The sequence below is a fragment of the Garra rufa genome, chromosome 3 (assembly GCF_049309525.1).
Source record: "Garra rufa chromosome 3, GarRuf1.0, whole genome shotgun sequence".
NCBI lineage: Eukaryota > Metazoa > Chordata > Actinopteri > Cypriniformes > Cyprinidae > Garra > Garra rufa.
In genome coordinates, this window is record NC_133363.1 from 51,997,698 (window position 1) to 52,023,888 (window position 26,191).

At 35.5% G+C, this 26,191-nt stretch overlaps 3 protein-coding genes across 3 annotated transcripts in view; 2 read left to right on the forward strand and 1 right to left on the reverse strand.

The window, feature by feature from the left end:
- Positions 1 to 3,857, forward strand: part of LOC141331612 (uncharacterized) — a 63,592-nt gene extending 59,735 nt beyond the window's left edge. The window contains exons 20-26 of the mRNA XM_073836660.1: positions 26 to 85; positions 164 to 1,030; positions 2,286 to 2,583; positions 2,684 to 3,004; positions 3,088 to 3,204; positions 3,345 to 3,466; positions 3,614 to 3,857. Coding sequence (XP_073692761.1) covers positions 26 to 85; positions 164 to 1,030; positions 2,286 to 2,583; positions 2,684 to 3,004; positions 3,088 to 3,204; positions 3,345 to 3,466; positions 3,614 to 3,700 — 1,872 coding nt within the window. The 3' untranslated portion in view covers positions 3,701 to 3,857. The remainder of the gene's footprint in view (positions 1 to 25; positions 86 to 163; positions 1,031 to 2,285; positions 2,584 to 2,683; positions 3,005 to 3,087; positions 3,205 to 3,344; positions 3,467 to 3,613) is intronic.
- A 3,735-nt stretch (positions 3,858 to 7,592) lies between these two features.
- Positions 7,593 to 9,087, reverse strand: LOC141332525 (uncharacterized). Its single transcript, XM_073837654.1, has 4 exons — positions 8,962 to 9,087; positions 8,547 to 8,647; positions 8,291 to 8,464; positions 7,593 to 8,208 (listed from the first exon to the last, which is right to left on the reverse strand). The coding sequence occupies exons 1-4, from the start codon at positions 9,041 to 9,043 to the stop codon at positions 7,750 to 7,752; spliced, it is 816 nt and encodes a 271-aa protein (XP_073693755.1). The 5' UTR covers positions 9,044 to 9,087; the 3' UTR covers positions 7,593 to 7,749.
- A 338-nt stretch (positions 9,088 to 9,425) lies between these two features.
- On the forward strand, positions 9,426 to 10,469 carry LOC141332517 (uncharacterized). Its single transcript, XM_073837648.1, has 2 exons — positions 9,426 to 9,633; positions 9,934 to 10,469. Exons 1-2 carry the CDS (start codon positions 9,489 to 9,491, stop codon positions 10,071 to 10,073), a joined length of 285 nt encoding a protein of 94 aa, XP_073693749.1. The 5' UTR covers positions 9,426 to 9,488; the 3' UTR covers positions 10,074 to 10,469.
- Positions 10,470 to 26,191: the final 15,722 nt, after the last annotated feature.

Sequence of the window (26,191 nt, forward strand, 5' to 3'; positions counted from 1 at the left end):
GCATGTTTTATTTGCTTTCTCATAGAGTCATAGCAAAAACTCACAACCTTCAAGGAGTCACTCAAAATCAAGGACAGCTGAAAAGGTAAGTGTGAACATTTAACATGTTTGCAGTCCAATAACTGAAGATAGGCATTGGTAATTGAGAATTTGGGTTTTCTAGGAAAAAGATGAAGAACTATTTCCATTTAACATTGATGAGTTTGTGACCGTTGACGAAGTTGGGGATGATGCAGAGGACTCTGTGGTCTCAAATACTGAAACCTCAGCCAAGGATGAGAATATCCAGGATAAAATTGATTGCGACTCCATAATCTCTCCTAGTGTAGAGTCAGGTCCAGCTGATAAACCAAAACAAATTGACGAGATTATTGCTTCTGAACCTGAGGTTATCGAATGTGCAGATAAAATGGAAGCCAAGACTGAAGAAACCACACCAGCTGCAGAAGTTGTTGCATCTCCAAAACCAGAAGAGCAAGAGCCTCAGGAACCAAGTGTTGATAAACCACTGGGAACAGATGGGATGGAAGAGCCTTGTACAGCAGAAACTGCTTCAGCTGAGATGGACAACAATGTTAAGACCACGAAAGAAGACCCTGACATTGGAGACTTGAATGAATTTAAGCCAAGCCAGTCAGTTTCATCCTCTCCTTCACAGAAGGAAGTCTGCCAACCAACTTCTGTAGAAACTTTAGAAAAATCTGAAAATGTCCTTCCTGAGGAGCCTGAAACTTCTGCCTCAGTGATGGAAAATAAAGATGAGGCAGCTGTGATCTCTGAAATTCCATCCCATGATGCATTGGTCACTCTTGATGAGGTCAGTGAGGGCGAGGAAGATTTTCTTGTTGAAACAAATGAGGAACAGCATTCAAAGGCTGATGAAGTGCCTGAGACACTTGTAACAGTTGATGAGGTTGGAGATGACGAAATGGGAGGTGAAGAATACCAGCTGGACAAGGAACTTCATGGCCTGGTTACATTGGATGAGATTGTTGATGAAGAGGAGGAGTTTGATTCATTCAATCCTGAGGTCAGTTTTTATTTTATTTTTGTTAAAACAGTCATTAAGGCTACCTTGATTTGGGTTTAAAGGAGAAGTTCACTACCAGAACAAAAATTTACAGATAATGTACTCACCCCTTTTCATCCAAAATGTGACCCTGGACCACAAAACCAGTCATAAGGTTAAATTTGACAAAACTGAGATTTATACATCATATGAAAGCTCAATAAATAAGCTTTCTATTGATGTATGGTTTGTTAGGATAGGACAATATTTGAAATCAGAAATTTGAGGATGCAAAAAAATCAAAAAGACTGAGAAAATCACCTTTAAAGTTGTCCAAATTAGGTTCTTAACAATGCATATTACAAATCAAAAATTACGTTTTGATATGTTTACAGTAGGAATTTTACAAAAAAATCTTCATGGAACATGAACTTTACTTAATTTCTTAATGATTTTTGGCATAAAAGAAAAATCTAAAATTTTGACCCATGCAATGTATTTTTGGCTATTGCTACAAATATACCCCAGCGACTTAAGACTGGTTTTGTGATCCAGGGTCACAAATGTTCATGTCTTTCTTTCTTCAGCCGTAATGAAATTGTTTGTTGAGGAAAACATTTCAGGATTTTTCTCCATATTGTGGACTTCTATGGAACTTCCAAAATGCAGTTTAAATGCGGCTTTAAACGAATGTCTTGTCTTGCTCTGCCTGAACTCTTTTTTTTTTCCGGTTCATTTAGGGTATGTTGAAAAATCATATTTTCTCTCTCAACTTCAAAAATAATTTCAAAATCATCCTACATCGCTGCAGAAGCACCAACCAAGTGATTACAAATTGAACATGCAAAGAAGACTAAAAAGATGATAAAACAGCTATGTAGGACGATTTTGAAATTGAGAGAGAACTCTTGAACCAGAAAAAAAGTGATTTCAGGCAGAGCAAGACAAGCATTTGAAGTTAAAAGTATATAAATGGTCTTTTTTTAATAACCAATCGTTTCGCTAGATAAGACTCCTCTTCTTCGCCTGGGATTGTTTACAACCGCATTTGGGATCTTTTGAAACTACATTTAAACTGCATTTTGGAAGTTCAAACTATATGGAGGAAAATCCTGAAATGTTTTCCTTAAAAAAACATAATTTCTTTACGACTTAAGAAAGAAAGACATTAACATCTTGGATGACAAGGGATAAATTATCTGTAAATTTTTGTTCTGGAAATGAACTTCTCCTTCAAGTCTTGTAAGTTGACATGATCTATTTTTCATCTTTCTAGACTCTTGTAACCCTGGATGAGGCCAAGAGTGATGATGAGGAGAATGAGGAAGTGGAGCATAATGAAGACAAGCCAGCCACCCCAAGCTCCACAACACCAATCATACCAGAGGAACCTGTGAAATCACCAAGCCAAGAAGAGGATGCCTGTGACCTTGAAGAGCTCCGCAAGATGAACTTTGTAACTGTGGACGAAGTAGGGGAGGAGGAAGAGGAACAACCCAGTGAAGATGTCAAAGAGGCGAAGCAAGTTAAAAAGAGAGCTACAAGGGCCAAAAAGAGAACACGCCAGACTCCAGGTGAGTAAAAGAGAGAAAGCAGAGTTCCTTTCTCATTAAACCCTTAGATTAAAGTACTGCAGGTTTTGTAAGCACTGTTGTCTCTTTTTGCACTCTATAGTGAGGAGATCCACAAGAGGCAGAAGAGGAGCAACAAAGAGTGCTGAAGAGCCAGAGGAGCCTGAGACAAATGCGGAGGGTGAACCAGAGCCAGCTGCTTCCGTAAGCGAGAGTCCTCCCGCAGCTGTCGAATCCATGGATCTTGATGTTAAGCCAGAACCCCAAAAGGCTGAAACTGTGCAAGTTCCAGATTCCTCGACTGCAGAGGTCTCTTCAGTGTCAGAAGAGGACAGGACTAGAGCTAAAGATGATGACAGCTCTGCAAAGTCAGAAAGTGATACTGTTGACACACCGGTCACAGATAAAAAATCCACACTCAAAGGTATTTTAATTTCATTGATAGGTATTTGGTGTTTATTGCTTTCAGTGTTCTTAACTATTCCTTTCTTTTGTTTTAATTTGCAGAAGAGTCCAAGCAACGGCGGGAAACGGAGTCGACAGAGGAACCAGAGGCTAAGAGAGCCCGCTCTAATTCTCCTGTGATTGAAGACTTGCCCCCATTTAACCCAGACAATCCCATTGGTAAGAGTTAGAGATCTACTAGAAATGACGCCTGCGCCAACCTATTGGCTTCAAAAGTCTGTTTGATAATGCTGAGTTAATCAAATGCATTACCTTCAAGCAAATTTAACTTACTTTTTTTTTTTTCATCTGTTTCATAGGGATTGACTTTGTGGTGCCCAAGACGGGTTTCTTCTGCAGACTTTGCTCTCTATTCTATGGCAATGAGGAAACTGCTAAGAAAAGTCACTGCAGTAGCCTAAAGCATTACCAGAACATGGAGGTACAAGTTATAATTTAATTCTGAATGTTAGCTGAACTTTAATTTCTTACTGGTACTTACTTAAATTAAAGTACCGTTCTTATTTAAGACTTAACATGCCTATTTTATATAGTTAACTTTTCTCCCTTTTCTCCTTCTCTTCTCCAGAAATACTACAAAAAGCTCAAGTCTCAGAAGCTGGGTAGCTGCTCAACACAGACAACGCCCAGCCATAGTTCTGCTTCTTCTGAATAGTCCCTATTAAGAGTTCTTCCTTTTTTCTTTTCTTTTTTTTTTGTTGTATTAATGCTGACGAATGGGTCCAATTGTTTTGTTGTAAAGTTTTATTAACTTTTCTTGTTTAGATTTAATTACATTGGCTCATGCTAAATAAAGATAACACACAATCAGACATGTGTCTTTAAAGTTTTGAAATGTCTCTAACATTGTAATGTTTACTCTATAATGAAAAATATAATTTTCAGAATGATTATATCTTATGATGATGTCCTAAAGTTTTTGAGATCTATTTCACTTGTATTAAAGAAAGCTGTTGATCTCAAAAGAGGTCGTTACAAAGCAGAAGGAAATAAAAAGGTCTGTAGGAAGGTACAGATAAGCTGAATGATCTCATGCTATGCACCATATTGGGGGATACACAGGTTCACAAATAAAGTCTGCATTTAGAGATTTTAACCAATTTAGGAAGGCTGAAGTATGCACCAATAATTACTTTAAAATATATACATAAGTTATTTCTTATACAAATTTCGATTATCAATGGACGTGTGTGCGTGCACCAGGTTTGAACATCAGTTTTCATTTCCAGAGACATAAATGAGATTTACTTCGGAAGAGAGCCATTTCGAAGAGGCCACACATGCTTATTTGCTGTAAATGTGTCTGCTTTTTTAAGATTTAGACAGCCCCAGTTCCTACCAACCATGTGAGGTTAATGCTGCCTTCGTGTGATATGGGAAAGATGATGCTTTCCACTTGTGGAGTTACCAGTGTGTCGTGTTCCTGTGCTTTTGTTGTCGTAGTGAAGAGAAACATGGCAGACTTGGAATTTGTCCTCGCATGCAACTTTGGTAAAAATGACCAAATAAAATAACATGAGAAAATTGCCTCCTTCAGAACACTGTACCGCACAGCACCCTACTGGAGGCGAGCCACGACAAGCTAGCATCTTCTCTTAACTAGGGTGACTATACGTCCTCTTTTACCCGGACATGTCCTCCTTTTTGGCTATAAAATTATGTCCGGGGGGATTTTGTAAAATATCATAAAATGCTGCCCTCCAAAGGCAAAGTGCAGTAACTACACCAACACTGAAACAGAGAAAAATTTAGGAAACAGAGAAAGTTTTTAGGCCAGCTAGTCAAACATGTTGACACTCTTGTTTCTCGTAAACACTCGTTTTTTGGGGACAAAATTGATCAGGGGACAAAACAGTATTCATAAAGTCCATTTTAAGCCTCAATTTTGACCAAATGCGTAGTTACTGCACTTTGCCTTTCGAGGGCAGTATCTGTTGCCAATAAACGCAAATCGATTTAAATAAGAATTTAAATAAAAGTGTGAGTTCTATTATTCACACATAATAGAATAGAATGGGGGGGAGGGGCATCCTGGGGAGGGTGTCCTCTTTTTGGATTCTCAGAATATGGTCACCCTATCTTAATGGGATTTTTAATAACAACACTACGTTTAAATAGCGACGTTATTAAAATCCTTTATGCCACAGCATTATGGGGGCTACAAACTAACCAACTAAACAGCAGAGAACTTTCAACATCATGCAATGCTTATCATTCAGTATAGTTTCGTTGCTGTCCCTCATGTTGAAAGGTCAAAGTTTATCCCATCTCGGCAACTCGGGTATCATAAAAAATTTCGAGCTTTCCAGTGGAAATTGCAATGTGAGTGGGTGTTCATGTGCAATTTCGATGTCGGATTTTGGTATTTGCCATAATTACGATAGCACATGAAGGCAGCATAAGTAAATGAGTTTTCATTTTTGGGTTGCTTTCATGCGATTTCTTCTCTGCCCACAATCATGAAAGCAGTATTAAGGTTTAAGTTCCTTGAATGCTCACAAACATTTCATGTAAGTATTTTGATTTACTGTTCTATGTGGCTCGGAATAACCTTTAAAGGGTTGTTTTTATACTTAAACAGTAGAGGGCATTGTCACTCTTCCTTTAGTCGTAGTCCTAGCGCAGAATTGTACCTATGCTACGATTTGGTCAGATACTTGGATGCGCGGCCATATTGGCATACTCGGATGTAAACAACACGGTTAATGCTACTGAATACGTTGTTTTGCTAATTTATGTCGTCTAAACCATATAAGTACGACTTAGTTAAGCAGGGCTCAATATTTTGACAAACTAGGTGGTAATACTTACGAGCAGTATTCAGATATTAGCGTAATATTTCACCTTCCTGACCGGAAATAAGTACAAACACAGATGTTGAAATCCTGGTTCAGTTTGGCCAACCACAAACGCCTTTTGTTTCTCTTTTTTGCACTCCTTGATTTGTAATAGCCTAACTTTTGGCAGTCTATAGTACTCCAAATATTTTTCCTGGTCGGACCGATTAGTACAGCCCAAAACATGACAACAATTGACTATTTTCAGAAGCATTAATCGGCAAAATATGTACGTTTCGTTCGGTTCAGTGGCATTGTTTATGTTACGTGCCGCCAATGTGGCTGATTAATGACGCAGGTCCAAGCACTCTTTTCTCAAACGTTATACTGCTGTTAGCTAGAAGTTAATGTGATTTCTAAAAATGCCACTCTACATTTTTTTTTGTAGAATATTATTTCATTAGAGTTGCAGAAATACTAATGCTTACTTAGTGTTAAAACTTATAATAGATTTTGAATAGAATATATTAAGTCTTCAAAATTAAACTAAGTGAAATAATTGTTGTTTTGCATTTACAGTAGAATCCAAGAACAGAGACAAAGCCGTTAAGAAAGCAGACTTCAATTTGAGATGAACCGTTATTTGGAGCCATACATATTATTATATCAGTTTGTTATTAGATCACAGTGCAACCCAGAATGACCCATTTTTATCAGTATTTATCTTTAAACTTTTGCATAATTAGTTATTACGTTTAGTTTGACTGCTTTATATTTTTCATTAAGTTTTGTTGACACCACGACTGATCTGTTCTTACTTACATAAATGTTTTAGTCTTTAAGGGAAACTCCTTTGTCAAATAATTATTGTTTGTCTGACGTACATTACCTAACATCTGAGCCACTGGCTTATTAAACAGAAAATTCCAGAGAATAAAGAAATGTCTTCCTCTTTGCAATCCATAGGCACAGTTCTCAGGTAAACAGCAAATACTTTTGGTTTCACTTTAACAAACCAAAACTGTGACAGCTCTGTCCCCTTTGTTTATTAAGCCAACCTATCATATCTGTCATATTGTTTAATTTGGCATCATTTGTGCTGACTTTCACTTTACATTTGCAAACTATAAGACTTTAAGGGAAATTCCATTTCTGATTTGATTTTTTTCACATGACTACACCTGATCTAAGAAATGTCTTCCTGTTTTTCATTTGTTTACCTTATATACTTGGGGACCAACAGTTTTATTACTTAATATTGCTGTCATTATTTCCTGCTTTTGTTTTAGTGCTAATTAAGTATACCATGGCAACAATATTTCTCAACTAACTGACTTTATTGTTGTTATTAGAGCAATTTATGCCACACCTGGAAAGGCAGAAGAAAATATAAGAGGCCATGCATGTAACCATTCTACAATTTTAAAACATCTTCAAATTCAGTCACATTTATGCCTTTGAATAAGTAAACAACTACTTAAATTGTCAAGCCATTCTATTTAAAGAACAAAACACTCAATATAAGAACAATGGACAAAAAGCCTTCACCTTATATAGATTAATTGTATATAGAATCACACACAAAATGAATAAGCAAACATTTTAATATAGACTCTTAAAAATAAAGGTTCCAAAAGGGTGTTTTTGCAGTGATGCCTTAGAAAAACCATTTTGAAGAATTCTTTAAAAATCTAAAAAACCTTCTTCAACTATAAAGAAACTTTTCTGCATTTGAAAGGTTCCATGGTTGTTCAGTGTCCTTCATAGAACCACTGATGCCAATAAAGGACCTTTATGTTTAGGAGTGTAGACTAGTTAATGTAATTTATGCATTTGGCAGTAATCAAATCAACTTTCCTTTTCACCGTTTTTACATTTTATCTTGTCACATGTATAAACATCCTTTTGTTTGGTTTGCTTAATGGTTTTATTGTGGATTTCTTTTCCAGGAAGGAATGGAGGTCTGGCGTGGCGCGACCCCATTAGAGCAGGCAATAAAGTGTGTGCTTGTTTCCAAGCATACTTTAGTCACTTTCAGGCAAACAAAGCAGAATTCTACCCTGCAGCGATTGCATATGATATTCTTACACCCTGTTGTGTCATGCTCCACAAGGTTGCCACAAGTGGGACAAGCTCGCATGGAGGGACAGCTCACATTATTGACTTCAGGTAGAGTTATATTACGACATTTTGCCAACTTTTCAATGTCAGGATTGGTGCAGCCAGGGTTGTCACAGCGGTCAGATCGAGGGCCTGGGCCTTTCCACTTCTTCATACACTGCCAACAGAAATGAAACGTCCGACCCTTCTCGGCCGTGCAGATAGTGCACATGGCACAGAGGTTGGTAATGTCGGCTCTCTCAACGAATGTCTGACAACCAGGACACTGAAGATAAAGTTAGAGATCAGTTCATTATAGTTCATATGTCACTTTTGGATATATGTTGTGATTTATGCTTTTAACTCACTGTTTTGTGTTCGCAGTACTCAGCTGCAGCAAGGACAGCCATCGTCTCTTCAAAATGGCTCTGCTCCTCTTGTGTCAGTACAGCCAACCTCCGCACCTCCACGTAGGGCCATTCTGCATTGCATCTTTGTACTGTGCCTTCTTTAAGTGCAGGGCACAGGAACTTGTGCTGACCCTGAGAATACAAGACATGCTTTTAGATTGATGTATGTGCCTGTTAACAAGTACTGATTCATTAGTCTGAATAAATGTATTACCTGGTCGAGCAGACTACGACACCATGCAGTCAGTGACTGTGGAGTCACTGCATGGCCACATGACATCTCAGCACGACGAGTTTCAGGGTCATCATCCCCAGCTAAAAGTATATTAGTAAATTAACTATATTTTTAATTTAACTTATTTAATTCAGCAATGGCTCATAGCATACAGTCCCTATAGCATTAAAAAATACAAAGTTACTACACACAATAGCTGGATAACCAGGCAGGTTTAAAACACACCTGTGATGAATGAACTGGAAATAATATTAAAGTACACGCTAAGCGATTACTTAGCCGAAGCGTACTTCGAGTTCTTTGCCTATATATGTAGAAAAAAAGAAAACCCTACCGAAATTACTGTAATCTTCATTTAACGTCAATTTACATAAACATAAGGCTTTATACATACTTATGTCATCCTGGCGCGTTACAAACTTAAGTGTTTTGTCATCGGGATCGTAGCGTTTTTCTTCCGTCTGTTGTTCCGTCATTGCAGCTCCAGCAGTCGGTTTAAAAATGAAACCTAGTTTGTATGTTGTTTGTTCTTTTTCTAGTTTGTCACATGGTTTCTCAGCTTTGAGGTTGAGATTGGATAGGTTACCTGCCACGTCAAGTTATAGCCTTATATAAAATAAGTAATTTACCAGTGTAAATTTCCTCATTCCAGAGACTACAATTGTTGTAGCCTAGTCTATATTACAAGTATGCAAAAAAAAAAAAAAAAAACTAAACGACTAAAATAGCATAGATAGTGTGATTTATTATTATCGTTGTTATTATTGTGGAGATGTAGGTGAAATATGGCCCGATATATCCTATTTTTATCAAACGGGGCGTCAACAGCTGGCAAGCATATAAAACAGAAAGTGAAACTTCCACGGTTCATAGCCTACGAGGTTTTACAGTCGCTAAACTCGTTTAGGTGTTCTTCTAAAAATGGGAAAGATTTACCAAATCATAGTGGTTGGAATAAAGGGGGAGAAGAAAACTGTCGATGTTGCGACATCAGAGGAAGAATTCAACAAAACGACTATTTTGGAATTCAAAAAGAAAGTTGCAGAAAAATTGCCTGGTCAAGCAGGTAAGATCAAATGCTCAAGCACAACATTATAGACCATTAACCAAATAGGCATTTCCTAAAAAGTTAGCTGTTTTTTTTTTTTTTTTTCGGTCATATTAGCCTGCCGTGAATTCCACATCGTTAAAATAGTAGCCTAAATGTTTTTTTTTTTTTTGTTTTTTTTTTTTTATCTTTCTTTTTCTAAGAATTCAAAGTATACAATCTCATATTTAAGCTACTTGTTCAAAACATGTAGACTACTGAAATCATAATTTTGGACATATGTTCGAATGTTTTAAATTTCCTTATATATTATCATAGGGGATGATCCATCGTCTCTGAGGCTGCTGTACACAGATAAACAACTAGAAGACAATGATACGTTTTTGGACCACCAAATTAAGGATCGCTCCACTCTCTTCATGGTCTTACGTCTACCTGGAGGATTCCAAACATGCTGAGAAGTATTGTCTGCCAGAATGACGTCCATCTCAAGGATATCGTCGATAGGACAACATTTTAACACAAAGACACTTTTACATTTATTGACAAATGAATCAATGTGTTGTTAACTATTGTATATTATTATGAGTGAGTGATTTGTGGGCTATTGTAAACAGGGACAGCTGTCACCTCACATTTGGGAATAATCAGTGAGCATTCTTTAAAACCTACCTGAGGAATTTTATTGATCTTTGATTTTAAGAATTGTGACTTATGATTAGTTAATGTATCGTATTTTATTATTGAAGTAGTACAATTAATATCTTTACAGTTTGCTTTAGTCAAATGAGAAATATGGATCAAATTTAGCAAATTTGAAATAGCCTACTACAAATAAAATGATCAATTTTGAATGGTGTTGAATTTGATTGCATTACGTTCTGTCCACTTGACAGTTTCTATCGTGACCATGCAGGGGCATTAGACCCTTTTTACTGAGGCACGTGCCCCAGTAAAATCTCAAATTTGAGTTATAATTTAGTTTGATAATCCCGCAATAAAGACATTAAACTATATGCAACAACTTAACTGACGCTTCTAAAAGCAACTCAGTTTAACCGAAGATGCACGCAGATATCCATGCCAGCGCGCGTCTGTGTATTTTAACTGTAACGCGCACGTCGCACAACCTTTTACGCAGAAGTACATGCAGTGTAGGAATAAGTATATAACAAATTTGTGTCGTTAATTGTGTTATAAATGCAACTGGTTTTCAAAAAAGAAATGTGATATGAGTAATGGGGGGCCTGTGCCCCAGTAGAGCTTCAGTTCTAGCTACTCCACTGGTCGTGACTTCAACACGCGAATTCGAAAGTAAAACTGTACCAAACTATACCTTGTCAGTTGTCTGGCGAAGTTGGACGTTAGTTTGAAACTGAGGTAAACCTAATCGCAGTAAAACGCTGTGGTTTGTCATTTTCTCCGTGTAACGTTACCAAAGGAAAAGACGACAGCTGAGGTAAATTCGGATTCAAAAATATTCGATGCATATCGAGTCTGGTTTAATTCATATCAATAATAAATCGAACGTCCGCTCCGCATACAGCATGAAGACCAGAGGTAACCTCAAAGCCGAGAAACGTGAATCTGCCAAAAGGTGGGTTGAATTAAAACATCGCCATATAGCCTAGATAGTTAGCCTAATGTCTAAAGTAATTGTCGAAAGAGTAAGACTAAGCTTCCTTCTTACTGTGTAGGCTGATTTATGTGAAATACATACAAGCTTATACAACATACATAAATTTGTCGCTGTGGACACGTTTGAGGAGCGCATGCAATGGGCTAATGGAGCGACTGTGTCTATATGTGTATTATTTCTGTATTCAGGAATGAAGTGCAGTATAATGGCCTGAGAAATCAAGGTGCCACCTGCTATTTAAATGCAGTACTGCAATGTCTATTCATGACCTCAAATTTCAGAAATGCAGTGGTGAGGTAAATAAATGAATGCATAACCTTACAACTTTTTATGACTATTGTGATTATTGCTACGATAATGCTACAGTTCTTTACTACCATTCTGCTTTTTTATTTTTAATTGATCGATTTAGTTATGCAACCCCTGAAGATTGTGGTGAGGAAAATCTCTTGGATCAACTTAAGAAGCTGTTTAAACAGCTGTCAGAAGAAGCAGCCACAACTGAAGGAATAACCGAGAGTCTTGGAGTAGGAAATGGTGGGTTCATTTAATTTTCAGTGTTGACCTGTGTTAACAAATATTTGAACATTTTTAAAATATCTGAAATCTGAATAAAAGTTTCATTTAACAATTGATATATACATATTATATTATTCTTCAAGTTTTTGAGCAACAAGATGCAGTGGAATATTATCGAAAGATTTTGAAAGCAGCGGGGACACCTGCCTCTAAGGTATTTTACATATTAAATCAGTGTCTATTTGAGTGAGATTAAGATGATAAAATGACTGTAAATAAGTCTCTGTTATTATCATTGATGTGTTACTAAAATTAGAAAGTAATCTATCTAAACTGACTCACACACCAATAGCACATTCTACTTTGTTCCAGGTCTTTGAAGGGAAAATAAGCAACATAACAAAATGCTGTCATTGTGGCAAGGAAAGCAGAGAAACCAGCACCTTCATCTCAATACTTCTGTCTATTGATGTTGGAAATGATGAGACATATGATGTGGTAGGAAGACTAATCGTAACCAGGCCCATCATTTGCAAAGCAAAGTTTATGTTAGCCAAATTGTTTTGGTCTTGGAGACTGGACATTGCTTACAGCTTACTTAAAACTGCATGGTGTTTTTTTTTTTCATGGTGACCCTATAGGAAAACGGTCTGAAAACCTTCTTTAAACATTCAAAACTAGAAGAGGATGACTGGATGTACTGTGATACATGTGATCAAAAAACAGAAACAGAAACTGTGAGTAAATGAAAACTTGAGGTTTTAAATCCATCACCCAAACAGATGATAAGTTTATGAATTTATCAAAAAAGGAAGTGTAGGAGTTGTGCTTAACATGTGCTTTTTTTCTCCTTGCATTTTTCCAACTTTTGCAGTGGAGTCAAATAGATAAATATCCCTCAGTTCTCACTCTGCATCTGAAGAGGTTTGATTTTGATTACATACAGATGAGGTTTAAGAAGAATGAATGTTATCTGGATGTACCTCCAAGTCTACAAAACGTGGTATTAATAATATATTAACATATCATTATGTTAAAATGTAAATTGCTATTTAAAATAAACATTTAAAACCTTTATCTTTCTCTGCAGGACAATTGGCCTAAATATGATCTTTATGCTGTTATCAACCATAAGGGTGGATACACCGGTGGACACTACGATGCAATCATCAGATCTTATGAAAATGAATTATGGTACCGTTTTGATGACTACACTGTGACACTGGTACATTTGTTTTTGTTTGATTAGCATTATAGCATGTAGCAAATTTATATGACTCAGTCTTTACGTTTGGTGTTTAATATTCATGTCAATTTTTATTTACAGACTTCAGAAGCATTACTGAAAAAGTAAGTGTTGTTTTCTCTCACGCATAAATGAGATTGTGATTTATTAGAAGTAGTATTTAGTAGTAACAAATATTTTCATTTTCCTTTGACAGCTCAAACTTACCGTATATGTTGATGTATAAAAAAGGTAAGGGTGAAATACACCAACTCCACAACTTTTTTAACATTTTGCTATTTCAGAGCCAAAAAAGGCTCTAAAAATATTTTTTTAAATGTTTATGTTTACTTCATGTATATGTGTTGTACAAAACAGCAGTTTCACATCCTATAAGGGTCCTTCTAATTGGGCCATCCAGATCTGGGAAAAGTACAGTAGGCAACATCATCCTTGGTGGAAATTACTTTCCTTGTGAAAGTGGATCAAAGACTGTGACCAAAGAATCCACGGCAAAGACAGTGGAAAATATCACTGTAGTGGACACTCTAAATCTTTTTTCCCTTGATGAATCGAGTTGGAGCAAGAAAATGGAAAGATGCATTGAGTTATGTGACCCTGGCCCCAATGTGATTCTCTGGGTAACACCAATATCTAAATTTAGTGGTCTTTTCCATGCATTCCTAAAACGACTAGATTCAGAAACAAAACAACATATGATGATTATCTTCACAAATAGGAGAGAGCTTGAAAAAATTGGGCAGTCCATTGAAACATTTATTTCAGAACACAGCAAGCTTGGTAAAGTGGTTCGTAGCTGTCAGGGCAGGTATCATGTGATTGACATCAATAATAGCCACAATTACACCTCAGAACTGCATCAAAAACTCAGCAAGATGGTGACATCAGAGAAAGCTATTGCAATTTCAAAAAGAAAATTAAAGCTCTGTATGAAATGGAAAAAGTTCTCAAGGAGAAGGCGAAAATACCATAAAACATTAAAGCTGTAAAAAAAGGATCAAATGTCTTGGGGCTTGCAGACAAAACAGCAAAAGAAATTGAGTGCACAAAAGCTAAAGAGAGAATGTGGCAAATCAATGGATGTTTTCAATACTTTTCTTGTGTTATGTAATTTTAAATTGCAATTTTGAGTGTTTTCGTCACTTACATATTTTAAAATGATTCGAATGTGTCAGAATGTTTATTTTCCATGCTTTTCCACGTTTTTGTACACTACCAGTTTTAATCTTTTTAAAGAAGTCTCTTCTGCTCAATAAGCCTGTATTTATTTGATCCAAAGTACAGAAAAAAACTAAAATTAAAAGTCACATGATCCTTCAAAAATCTTTGTAATGTTCTGATTTGCTGCTCAAAAATGTGTAATGTTGAAAACAGCTAAGTAGATTTTTTCAGGTTTCTTTGATGAATAGAAAGTTCAGAAGAACAGCATTTATCTGAAATAGAAGAGAATTATACTGAATCCAAGCTTTTAAATGGCATAGTAATATAATGTTATAGCTTTTTATATCAGATAAATGCTGATCTTTGGATCTTTCTTTTCATCAAGAAATCCTGAAAAATAATATTGTATAAAGTAATATTAATAAAATTAATAAAAGAAAATGTTTCTTGAACAGCAAATCAGCATATTAGAATGATTTCTGTGATTTCTGAAGGATCATGTGACACTGAAAATTGGAGTAATGATGCTGAAAATTTAGGTTTGACCACAGGAATAAATTACATTTTAAAATAAATTATAATAGAAAACAGTTATTTTAAATACTAAAAACAAATTCACAATACAGTATTGTTTTTGCTGTATTTTGGATCTAATAAATGCAGGCTTGGTGAGCAGAAGATAAATCTTACTGAAAAAAACCTTTGTTTTACAAATCATTGACAAATCGAGTTGACGAATGCTGATATAAAACAAACATATCGCAATTCATAATAAAGCACTTCCTGAAAATTTTAATAAACTGCAACTGAAAAAAATAAATAAAACTAAATGAATCTGATGCTTTACCACATATTTATTTGTTTCTTTGTGTTACATTTGTAATCATCTCTAATATTGTCATTACATTTATAATAATTTGTAACCATATCTGTTGCCATTTACATTTAAATTCAAACTGCATGAATCTGCATAAATACTTAAAAAAACATGAATTGATTCTTTTGGTTAATGATCATTCATTTCTGAATTTAGAGTAGAAATAAAGGATGGTCATATGTGCAATTAAGACCATTTATTTCTGAGAGTGTTAAAGGGGTCATTGGATTCCCATTGTCCACAAGCTGATACGATTCTTAATGAAAAGTCTATAACATACTTTGGTTAAAATTCCTTAGTGGTAGTGGAAAACAACACCCTTTTACCTTTAAATGCTAATGAGCTCTGCTTACTCATTCCTCTGTTCTGTGGGGTGATGAGCCATTCTCTGAGACAATTAACTTTAGCCGCATTTAGCCACGAAACTAGCACATTATTAGGAAAGTCGATTTGCAAAGATTCATAAAAGGACCTTATACTTACTTCTTCTGGATAACAAATTATTTGCATGAGCATAGACACATTTAGGTAGACTGGAAGGCCGGATTCCCTTCAAAAACAAAAGTAATCATCTGCGTCTTCAGCGGCTCAGAGGTTGGGAGTAAATGACGACTGCTTTGTTCATTATTACATCAAACAACAGAACACCTGTATCGCTTAGAAGATATTCTTGTCTACACCTGCTCCGGTGTTGAAACAATGACAGACTGTTTACAGCTCACTCAGGGTGAGTCTACGCTAAAACGACAGTTTCAATCAACAATCTTGGGAGGGGCCTTGGTCTATGTGACATCACACAGCCATAAATCTGAGAATGGCTTGATCTGAGGATAGGATCATTATTTATGGGATTAAAAAAACACTGGGTGGATTTTTATCATTATAGGGGTGGTTGTGTACATACACTGCCAAAACACATTTCAGTTCAAACAACATGTAAAAGTGAACTTTGCATCCGATGACCCATTTAAGACTATATAAAGATATACTATGATATTTGATATTTGGATACACTATTTTGTCAAAAGTTTTTCTAATGAGCAGGTTTGACTACTGTAGTAATTTCCATGAGTACAAATCTTAATGTTTAAGCAAATAATGATATTCTAGGGGATTGTCTTCTTCTAATTTGATAGCAACAGCTTTGACATGACCCTTTTCTAACATGACAATGGCTCTGAATTAGGCAAGTTTTAAAAAGAAATGATTGATTGCTTCAGTCAGTGAGGAAGAACTTGACTGGTCCTAATCCCAGCTGAACATCTCTGGAGCAACATTAAATGCAGACTTTAAGCCAAAAACTCATCACCAAACACCAATGACTTGTAACTATGGGTATACAATTTAAAAATACATGAATTGTTTCCAACTTTGTTGCCACAGTTTTGAAAGTGCCTTTTTCTGTTCTAAAGAAGGGGGTGTCCCAATACTTTTGTCCATATAGTGTATGTACAAGTCATTGGTTTTTGGTGATGAGTTTTTGGCTAAAGGTCTGCATTTAAAGTCACGCCAGAGGTGTTTAGCTTATATTAGGACTTTACGTTCTGCAAACCAGTCGAGTTCTTCCACACTGAATGAATCAATAATTTTTTTAAACCTTGCCTTATACACAAAGGCATGGTTATATTAGAATTGAAGAGGGTCCTGTCGAAACTGTTTTTGTAAAATTAGAAGCACACAATCCCCTAGAGTATCATTATATGCTTAAGCATTAAGATTTGTACTCATTGAAATTACTAAATTATTTAAACCTGTTCATTAGAAGGGGGTGTCCCAATACTTTTGGCAATATAGTGTATATACTAAAGATATCTAAAGATATTTAAGATATTTAAGTCTATACAAAGATATACAGTTAAAAGTTTTCTTAAATGTTAATTTATTCGACTGGGTCGACAGGTGTAATGATCAGAGGAGGTGAGTTCTGTTCTTTCCCACATTCTCCAGGACTGAAATAAGGATAGAGCTTTTCAGCAAAAGACTGCCCAGTGAAAGAAAAGATATGATACCTGGCTTCAACATCATAAAACGAGACCAAACCCTCCTCAAAATCCACAAACACTCCTACTTTCACTGGCTTCTCTCTCAAGGAGAGAGAGACAGGGGGACGATCATTCGCTGCATACTCATCTCCGTTCCTCAGCCATATAGTCCAATATCCATTCCGAGGGTTGAGCCCAATATCCCCTTTTCTGTCTATGGATTCTTTTGCCACACCTAAATCCCACTCCGTCCCACTGACTTGAACCTCGTAGTAAAATTTCTGTGAGGAGAACCCCTCTTTTCCTAAGACGCATGAGCAATGATCAAACCTTTTTGGTGTGTTGGGAATCTTCTGTGACTTGCCTGGATTCCAGACCTTTTTCCCATCATCAGACAACATGAGCTCAGGATGAGCTGTGTCGGGGTCAAGTGTCACATCCACTGAAAAATCATACGAAGGCTAATGTAAAGTTTTGGCCAAGTCAGTATTTCACTTTTATTCAAGTAAAACTTTATGTGGTGCAATACTACCACAAATCAATAGAAAGATTTGTTTTTCTTTCTGATATTAAAGTAAAGTGCAAGCTTTTAATAAACCATTGTATGTATTGCATGTTAATATAGTTATCATTATTGTTGACTTTCTTAGTAAGAACCGGCCTTCGGAGTTTAACTTTTTATTTTTAGTATACTAGTTGTAACTTTTAGTAGTCAGCTTTTCCATACCTGCATAATGTTGTATGCTCCGCAGCTCCCTGCCAACTACAACAACAACAACAACAACAGAAAAATGTGTTTCTGTCTGATCAAAGAGTGAATGATGGTTTAAATATGATTGGTTACATGGTGAATATTTACCAGTTTCTCTCATTTTCTCATCCAGGGCGCTCTGAAGATGTGATATGGTCTTCCTCAGAATATCTCCCTGTTCAAGAGTGCTGATGCTGATGTTTATTGAACGGTTGGTATATATGGGGCTGCGCAGGAGGCTAATAATCTACAATAGAGGAGAAAAGGCCTTCAAACCAAGTGTACAAGTGTTTTTTTTTGTGTTTTTTTTTGTCATGGTTTGTTGAGAAAGACTGACTTGTGTTGAATCCATTGGATGTGAGAGCTGCTCCAGTTCAGTTTGTCTTTTCTTCAGCTCCATGATTTCTTTATCTAGCTCTCTGATAAGCTTGTCTCCTCGTCTCTCTGTTGCTTTATGTTTCTCCTCCGTGAGCTCAACTAGCTCCGTATTGCTTTTGTCAAAGACGTCTTTGAAAAACTTGATGTTTTCTTCGATCTCCTTCTCTTTGGCTTGCTGTTGAGTTTTAAGAAGAAAATGTAATTAAATGGTAAATCAACAGAACATTGTCAAAGTGCGATATAAAATAAAACTAAATTATCTTGAGGATCTTAGTTGCTTGACTAAACACAATAAAGGCAATGCATAAAAAAGCCCATTGATGAAATCAATGCCACTTACTTTGTTAAACCTCAAAGAATGTTTAATTTCTTTAATCTTCCGCAACTTGTCTTGAATTTTCTGCTGCACCGCAATCTTTTTATTCATCAGCAATTTCTGTGGAAAATAAAGAAATGTAGGTTGTAGTAAACTACTAGTCGAAAGTTTTTGAACAGTTGAATTTTTAACATTTTTTAAGAAGTCTCTTCTGCTCACCAAGCCTGCATTTATTTTGTACAGCAAAACAGCTGAACTATTTAGAATGACTGTTTTCTATTTGAATGTATTTTAAAATGTAATTTATTCCTGTGATTTCAAAGCTGAATTTTTTGCATTATTACTCCAGTCACATGATCCTTCAGAAATAATTCTAATATTCTGATTTTCTGCTCAAAAAAAAAAAAAAAAAAAAAAAACGTAATCAAATTGAAGCATTAATAAATTGCACCGACTCCAACCTTTGAATAGTATATTATAGTGTATGATTTTACTAAAGTTTTTTTTTTTCAGACAAATGCTGATATTTGGATCTTTCTATTTATTAAAGAATCCTAAAAAAAAGCAGTTTTAAATATTGATAAAATAATGTTTCCTGAACAGCATATTAGAATGATTTCTGAAGGATCATGTGACACTGAAGACTGGAGTAATGATGCTGAAAATTTAGCTTTGATCACAGGAATAAACAACATTTTAAAATATCTCCAAAATTGAAAGCAGTTATTTTAAACAGTAAAAATATTTCCCAATTATACTGCTTTTACTATATTTTGGATCAAACAAATGCAGGCTTGGTGAGCAGAAGAGATTTCTTTGAAAAACATTAAAAATCTTACTGTTCAAAAACTTTTGACAGATAGTGTATATCATCAGCATACAAATGTTTGTTATGTTTATAATGTAGGATTTAGTATATTTTCATAGTTGTTATTAATGACTATGAGCATTCTAGATATAATTACCAAACTCTCCTCCTCCAGAGGAGCAGTATTATGATTCTTGTGGTCACTTTCAGTGCAAAACTGACAGATGGCTGTCTGATCATCTTTACAGTAAAGACCCAGAGGTCTTTCATGATTCTTGCAAATGTATTCCTCAAGATTCTTCACAGGGTTAATTAGTTTGTGTTTCTTGAGTTTTTCTGCAGTTTTATGGGGCTCCAAGTGAGACACGCAGAAAGAGGTTCCACAGTGTAAGCATGACTTAATAGCAGTCCGCATTTTTTTCTTTGGGCAACTATCACAGGGGACTTCGGGTTTCTCTTGGGTCCGTTTTCTTTTAACGCTCTCTGAAAATTCTTTAATGGTTCTGTTTATATTAAAATCTTGTTTCGAGTCCAATGCGTTTCCACACAGTGGGCACCTTGGGCATGGATTACGGTCTCTGTGGCTTATGATGCAGGCCATACAGAAGTTGTGGCCACAGGAAGTGGTTACAGGGTCAGTGAACACATCCAGACATATGGAACATGTGAGGCTTTTTTCAGACAAACTGCTGGAGGAAGCCATGACTTTACAGCTAAAATCATAAACAGACATCACAGTCACCAACATGTCATCCTAAAATGCTGTTGTTTTTCATGCTCAAAATCTAACAAGAAAATCTGCCAGTTTTTGTTTTTCCCATATAATTGAACAAAACAAAGTCACATTGGTAAATATTTCAGATTGTTTTAGACAAATAGCTGTTTAATTATTGTCATTAATAGTGTTAAAGATGTGTCTGTTGAATGTGAAACCATCATAAAGCCATCTAGTCTTGCTATGGCGAATATTTGGGTGTGTAGGCTATCAGTTTCGCCTTGGGGTCTATAGCCAAACCTTATAGTCAAACCTGATTTTCAAGTTTGTAGCATATACAAATCAAGAATCTATATAACAATTATCACTTTTCTATTCACCAGAATTAAAATACATAAAGGTGCACATTCAAGAACTTTGTGTATATCGTTCGTAAAACCATTACTAAATTTTCACCCTAGATCACAAAACCAGTCACAAGGATCAGTTTTTTTTACATTGATATTAATACATAATCTGAAAGCTGAATAAATAGTGCAAATAAATCAAAACACTGAGAAAATTGTCTTTCAAGTTGTCTAAATGAAGTTCTCAGCAATGCATATTACTAATCAAAAATTACGGTAGGAAATTTACAAAATATGTATCTTGAATGGAATGCGATCTTTACTTAATATCTTATGATTTTTGACATAAAAGAAAAATCAATCATTTTAACCCATACAGTGTATTTTTGGCTATTGCTACAAATATACCAGTGCTACTTAAGACTGGTTTTGTGGTCCAGGGTCACAATTATCTTCACAATTCAGTGCATCAATTTACCTCCATGTAAAATTTGACCATGATAATCAAATTAAGTCTAATCAAACTTATTCTGTTCTATACTTTTATACTTACCATCCAGTGATTAATTCAGTTGCTTGATCGTCAATCGTCGTCCAAATAAAGAAGGAATCACATTCAATCCATCACAGCACGACTGGAAATTTACTTACGTGGACAACTTCCAGCCAATTGAGCTCAGCCAATGAAGATGCCGTAATTTGCATGTATTTGCATTAAAGCCCTACGCGTCTAAAATACATTATCTTGCGTTTTTAATTAGACATTAAATTTGTTGTCTTAGACCTAATTAATTTACTAATTCAACCTTGTAGTAAGCCTATTTCTCACAACTCAACAAGGAAAATAATGTGACGTGCATTTGTTACAGCCACAGACAGGTCACGTATAGAGAAATACTATTATTTTTTTCGTATACAGCCAAACTTTCCGTAGCTATTACACATTGTATTGCATGGACTCAGAGGAAAAATGTTTATTAAATAGATTATAACGTACAACATTGCGAAGTCCTGTTCGTTGAATCGGTTCATTTGGTTCAAAATAATTCATCGCTGCAGATTCTAAATAAATAATTAGTTACATGCTTAAGTATATCATTATTTTCACAGGACCCCAAAAATGAGTATTCCTCTCTTATGATTGATTGAAATCTGATGGTTTTGAATATGGACAAGTTACTGTGAATTGTATATCGTATTTATATTTTCATAGCATATTAATTCACAAGTAAATCATATGACTGTCTAGGTAATATCCAGGTCCATCCATGTGTGTATCGTTTACTGTATCGTTTGTAGCTGTATTACAAAATACCATAAAACCAGCAAATGATTACTGAGCTGAGACCCTTATTCAGGTGCATTTGCGAAAAATGTAGGTTATTTTTTAACTAGCCTACAGGGTATATTCCATCTGTGTAAATTCAATGCAGATAACACACACCCTCAGGTTCCCAGCTTTATTGCAACAAAAGTATCTTTCAGCAATCAGTGTTGTTGGTTTCTGTTTCGTAATACAGGAAATCCAAATTTACAGCTGAGCGGTTACAAGAAATGGTTTCTGTAATCGAGGTCAGCAGATCTAGCTAACTAACAGGTCAACATAAATGATGTAATTTGTCATGTAAACTTTTCCCAATGTATTTATAATTTAACCAAACTGAAGCAGTAACTAAAATGAATGAAAGTTTGTTAAAATCCAGTTGTTTACTCTCTTGAATTTCCTGATGGTCATCATATTTCATACGCAATATTTCAATATTGTCCTTATTTTTCAAATAAATTGTAGGAAGCTAGTACAGATTAACATGGAGAAATTTACTCAAGTATACATTTATCAAGCTAGTTTATTTGATTGTATCAGTCTTTCTATCAATTATTTTTTTACTTTATTTGTAAAGTAGTCTGGGTTGGGGGGTGCTCAAGGTAACTTTCAAGCTGGATAACTATAGCTAAATCTGTTTACTTTTTATAATTTAGGATTTTATGAACATGCAAACTCATTAAAATGTCAACAAATCCTTGTTTTATTCAAACATGAACTCCTGAGATGACAATAAAAAGATGCCGAAATCATGTTTCTAAAACAATGAGGTCAGAAGTTGTAGTTGCTGTGTCTTACAACCCAGGAAAGAGGTAGAATTTCTTAGATAATGTTGTTCTTTCTTTGCATGGCATTTGATTAGGATGAGTCATCTTAAACTTCTTAAGAACCTGTTTCAAAAAATATAAATAAATATTACAACACAAGCAAACAACACATAACCTAAAATGTTTAAATGTGTTTTTTTGCTAGACTTGTTGATTTGACTCATTAGTTATTGTTACTGACATGCAATACTATACTAATAACAATCCTAAACAACTAGGAGGTAATAGACAAAAACACATCAGAATTTAGTTTCTACAAAATGACGTATGTCTTGCTAAAGAATGTGACTTTGCCTTTCTGAAGAGCTCCTCGATGTCATCCTGGTGGGCATGCTGATTAAATATTTCCACAATGTCTTGGATGAAATGCGAGCCAGTGTTTTCATTTCTGTAGGACACAGTATCTGTATAGAGAACACAAATTGTTTGACTTAGATACAAATCAAATGACACATACTTTTAATACATTTTTACAACAACATAGCAAACATTAGTGCCAGTTTAAACGTCATCATTTGCACACCCTTGTGTTGTTCCAAGCCTGTATGAATTTCCTTTTACTGCTTAACACAAAAGATGTAGGTAGCCAAACTGTTTTTGGATCCCTTTGAGTTCAACAGTATTTTTTTTTCACCATACTATGGAAGTCATTGTGAAACAGCAGATGTTTTTATTTTTTGCGTTCAGTAGAAGAATGGAACAGATTTGGAACTTTGGTGAGTATATGATGACAGAATTTTTGGATGAACTATCCTATTAAAGTCACTCCAAGAAATGTAAATGGAGCAGAATAATGTAAGGAAATATTTACCGGGAGTACAGGATCTCAGGCAGCAGAAGTCTTTTTCACGATGCTCTTTGTTTCTGCGTCTTTGCACAGCGTCCGGGACGTCCACACCGCCTTCTTTATCTATAACATGAGGGCCACATTTGCCAAAGGATGTTGCTTGAAATGGATGAGGCTCTGACCAATCAAACATGGCAACATTTTAAATAGTAAAGTTTAAAAAAAAAAAACTTTTTTATTCTCTAAAATAGTATTTCGTAACTCACCACCCCTACACGCCTGGATAAGGATGATTTTTGGCTTGTCCCGCAATTTAGCACAGTTCGGAGTGTTCAAGCTGTTAAAAATTTCATCTGTTGCAAAAATGTCCTCTTCTTCTTCATTGTCGAAAGAGTCGAAAACCCCACAGATTCCACAGGCATCTCCATGGGACATCAAGACAACAAAACAGCTGTCAGATTCAGCGTGTTCCTCTCGCTGTGCAAAGTCTCGCATGGCAGCAAGCATGCCCTAAACATCAGATCATCAGTATGAGGTATCAAAAAGGTTGAAAAGGTTGGCTTGTTTGGCTTAAATACACTTGAAAGCACCTGTGCACTGAGGTCTCTGAGTGTGATCACAGTGTAACCCAGACCTTTAAGCAGCACTTCCATATTCTGTTCATCCTTTTCTGCTCCAGTCCTGTCACTTAAGTATTTAAATTCTACATTGTTGATAAGCAGTGCCAAACGTTTTCTGTCAGGGGATTTGTCTTTTATTGGGTATATCTTGACAGAGAAGAAAAAAGGGATTAAGAAACACAGTTGAGGTCAAAAGTTTACATCCTCCTTTCAGAATCTGCAAAATGTTATATATTTTACTAGAATAAGAGGGATCGCATGTTATTGTTTATTTAGCACTGACCTGAATAAGATATTTCACCTTAAATATGTTTACATATAGTCCACAAGAGAAAATAATAGTTGATTTTATAAAAATTACCCGTTTAAAAGTTTACATCCCTTAATTCTTAATACTGTGTTGTTACCTGAATGATCCACAGCTGTTTTTTTTGTTTAGTGATAGTTGTTCATGAGTCCCTTGTTTGTCCTGAACAGTTAAACTGCCTGCTGTTCTTCAGTAAAATCCTTCAGGGCCCGCAAATTCTTTGGTTTTACAGCATTTTTGTGTATTTGATCCCTTTCCAACAATGACTGTATAATTTTGACATCCATTTTTTAAAACTGAGCGTATTATATGCAACTATTACCGAAGGTTCAAATGCTCACTGATGCTCCAGAAACAAAAACAATGCATTAAGAGCCAGGGGATGAAAACTTTTGAACAGAATGGATATGGGTACATTTTTCATGTTTTGCCTAAATATCTTTTTTTCTCATTTAGTACTGCCCTTCAGATGCTACAGAAGATAGTTACATGTTTTCCAGAAGACAAAATAAGTTCAATTTACCCTGATGTTCAAAAGTTTTCACACTTTCATTCTCTTAATGCATCGTTTTTTCCTTCTGGAGCATCAGTGAGCATTTTAGCCTTCTGTAATAGTCCCTTAGTTGTCCTTAGTGTGAAAAGATGGATCTCAAAATCATACAGTCATCGTTGGAAAGGGTTCAAAATACACAAAAATGCTGAAAAACTAAATAATTTGTAGGACCTGAAGTATTTTTCTGAAGAACTGCATGCAGTTTAACTGTTCAGTGACTCATTAACAATTATCACAAAAAAAAAAAAACACACAGCTCTGAATTATTCAGGTAACAACACAGTATTAGGAATCAAGTGTATGTAAACTTTTGAAGGGGGTCATTTTTATAAATTCAACTATTATTTTCTCTTGTGGACTATATGTAAACATCTTTTATGTGAAATATTTTATTCAGGTCAGTAATAAATAAACAATACCATGCATTTTGTATGATCCCTCTTATTTTGGTAAAATAATTAACATTTTGCAGTTAAACCTTTGGTATATCTTTGCACGCAATATTCAAACATAAAGCTAGACACAATAAAAAAGTGCAACACATAGTATTATCTATGTGTTTCATGGTATTTTCTCTTAATTACCACAGTAATATGTGTTTTATTACATTGTTTAAAAACATTGTCCAGATATTGTTTTATAGTAGCCATTTTCAATTATTATGATATGTATAGCATAACTTACATCGTCACGCTTTTCTTCAAGCATTTTCCTTTTAAACTCAGGTTTGCAGAACGTAAGAGGATCTGAAGTTATCTGTTTGGGTGCAACAAAATCATAATATCTTGTCAGAAAAGATTCTACGCTTCATAAAACACATTTATTTGGTCAATTAAGTAAGATTTTATTTACCACTCTCTGTCCACAGCCATTATTGTCACACCGCACAGAATTATTGGCCGGCCCCTTCCATTCCTTACGGCAGTTCCAGCAGAAGTAGTAGGTCCGTTTCAGGTTGGCTGTGCAGATAGTGCAGTGTACACACAGGTTACTTCGATCCCGTCTTTCCACATGAGACTGACACCCTGGACACTGGAGCAATGACAAGCAGATGCATGGATTGTTGTGTAAATGGCCATTTGTTTGAAAACAGCAGACAAAATAAATTAGCTTACGGCTTTAAAGTCAAACAGTCTTCTAGCAACAAGAGTAGCGAGATTCTCCTCTAAGAATTCCCGTTGTTTGTCTGTCAGTGGTATCAGCCGACCGATTTCCTGATAAGACAGCTTCACACCACAGGATTTCCCCTCACGGCCATTAAAATGAGGGCAGGAAAAATTAGTCTTTTTCTAAAAGGCAAGAACCAGTTGAACATGAAATTGTAGCATAGACATCAATGTCAGTCAATATATAGTACAGTGTAATAGTGACCAACCTGTTTAATATAACACTTGAACCAAGCAACAACATAGTCTGTCG

Excerpts from the sequence above, each read along its gene's own strand:
- LOC141332525 (XM_073837654.1), bottom strand. The coding sequence starts at position 9,043 with ATGACGGAACAACAGACGGAAGAAAAACGCTACGATCCCGATGACAAA. Across the intron at positions 8,648-8,961 it reads AACGCGCCAGGATGACATAA|CTGGGGATGATGACCCTGAA; the intron begins GTATGTATAAAG and ends ATATACTTTTAG. Across the intron at positions 8,209-8,290 it reads AGTACTGCGAACACAAAACA|TGTCCTGGTTGTCAGACATT; the intron begins GTGAGTTAAAAG and ends CTTTATCTTCAG.
- LOC141332517 (XM_073837648.1), top strand. The coding sequence starts at position 9,489 with ATGGGAAAGATTTACCAAATCATAGTGGTTGGAATAAAGGGGGAGAAG. Across the intron at positions 9,634-9,933 it reads AAAATTGCCTGGTCAAGCAG|GGGATGATCCATCGTCTCTG; the intron begins GTAAGATCAAAT and ends ATATTATCATAG.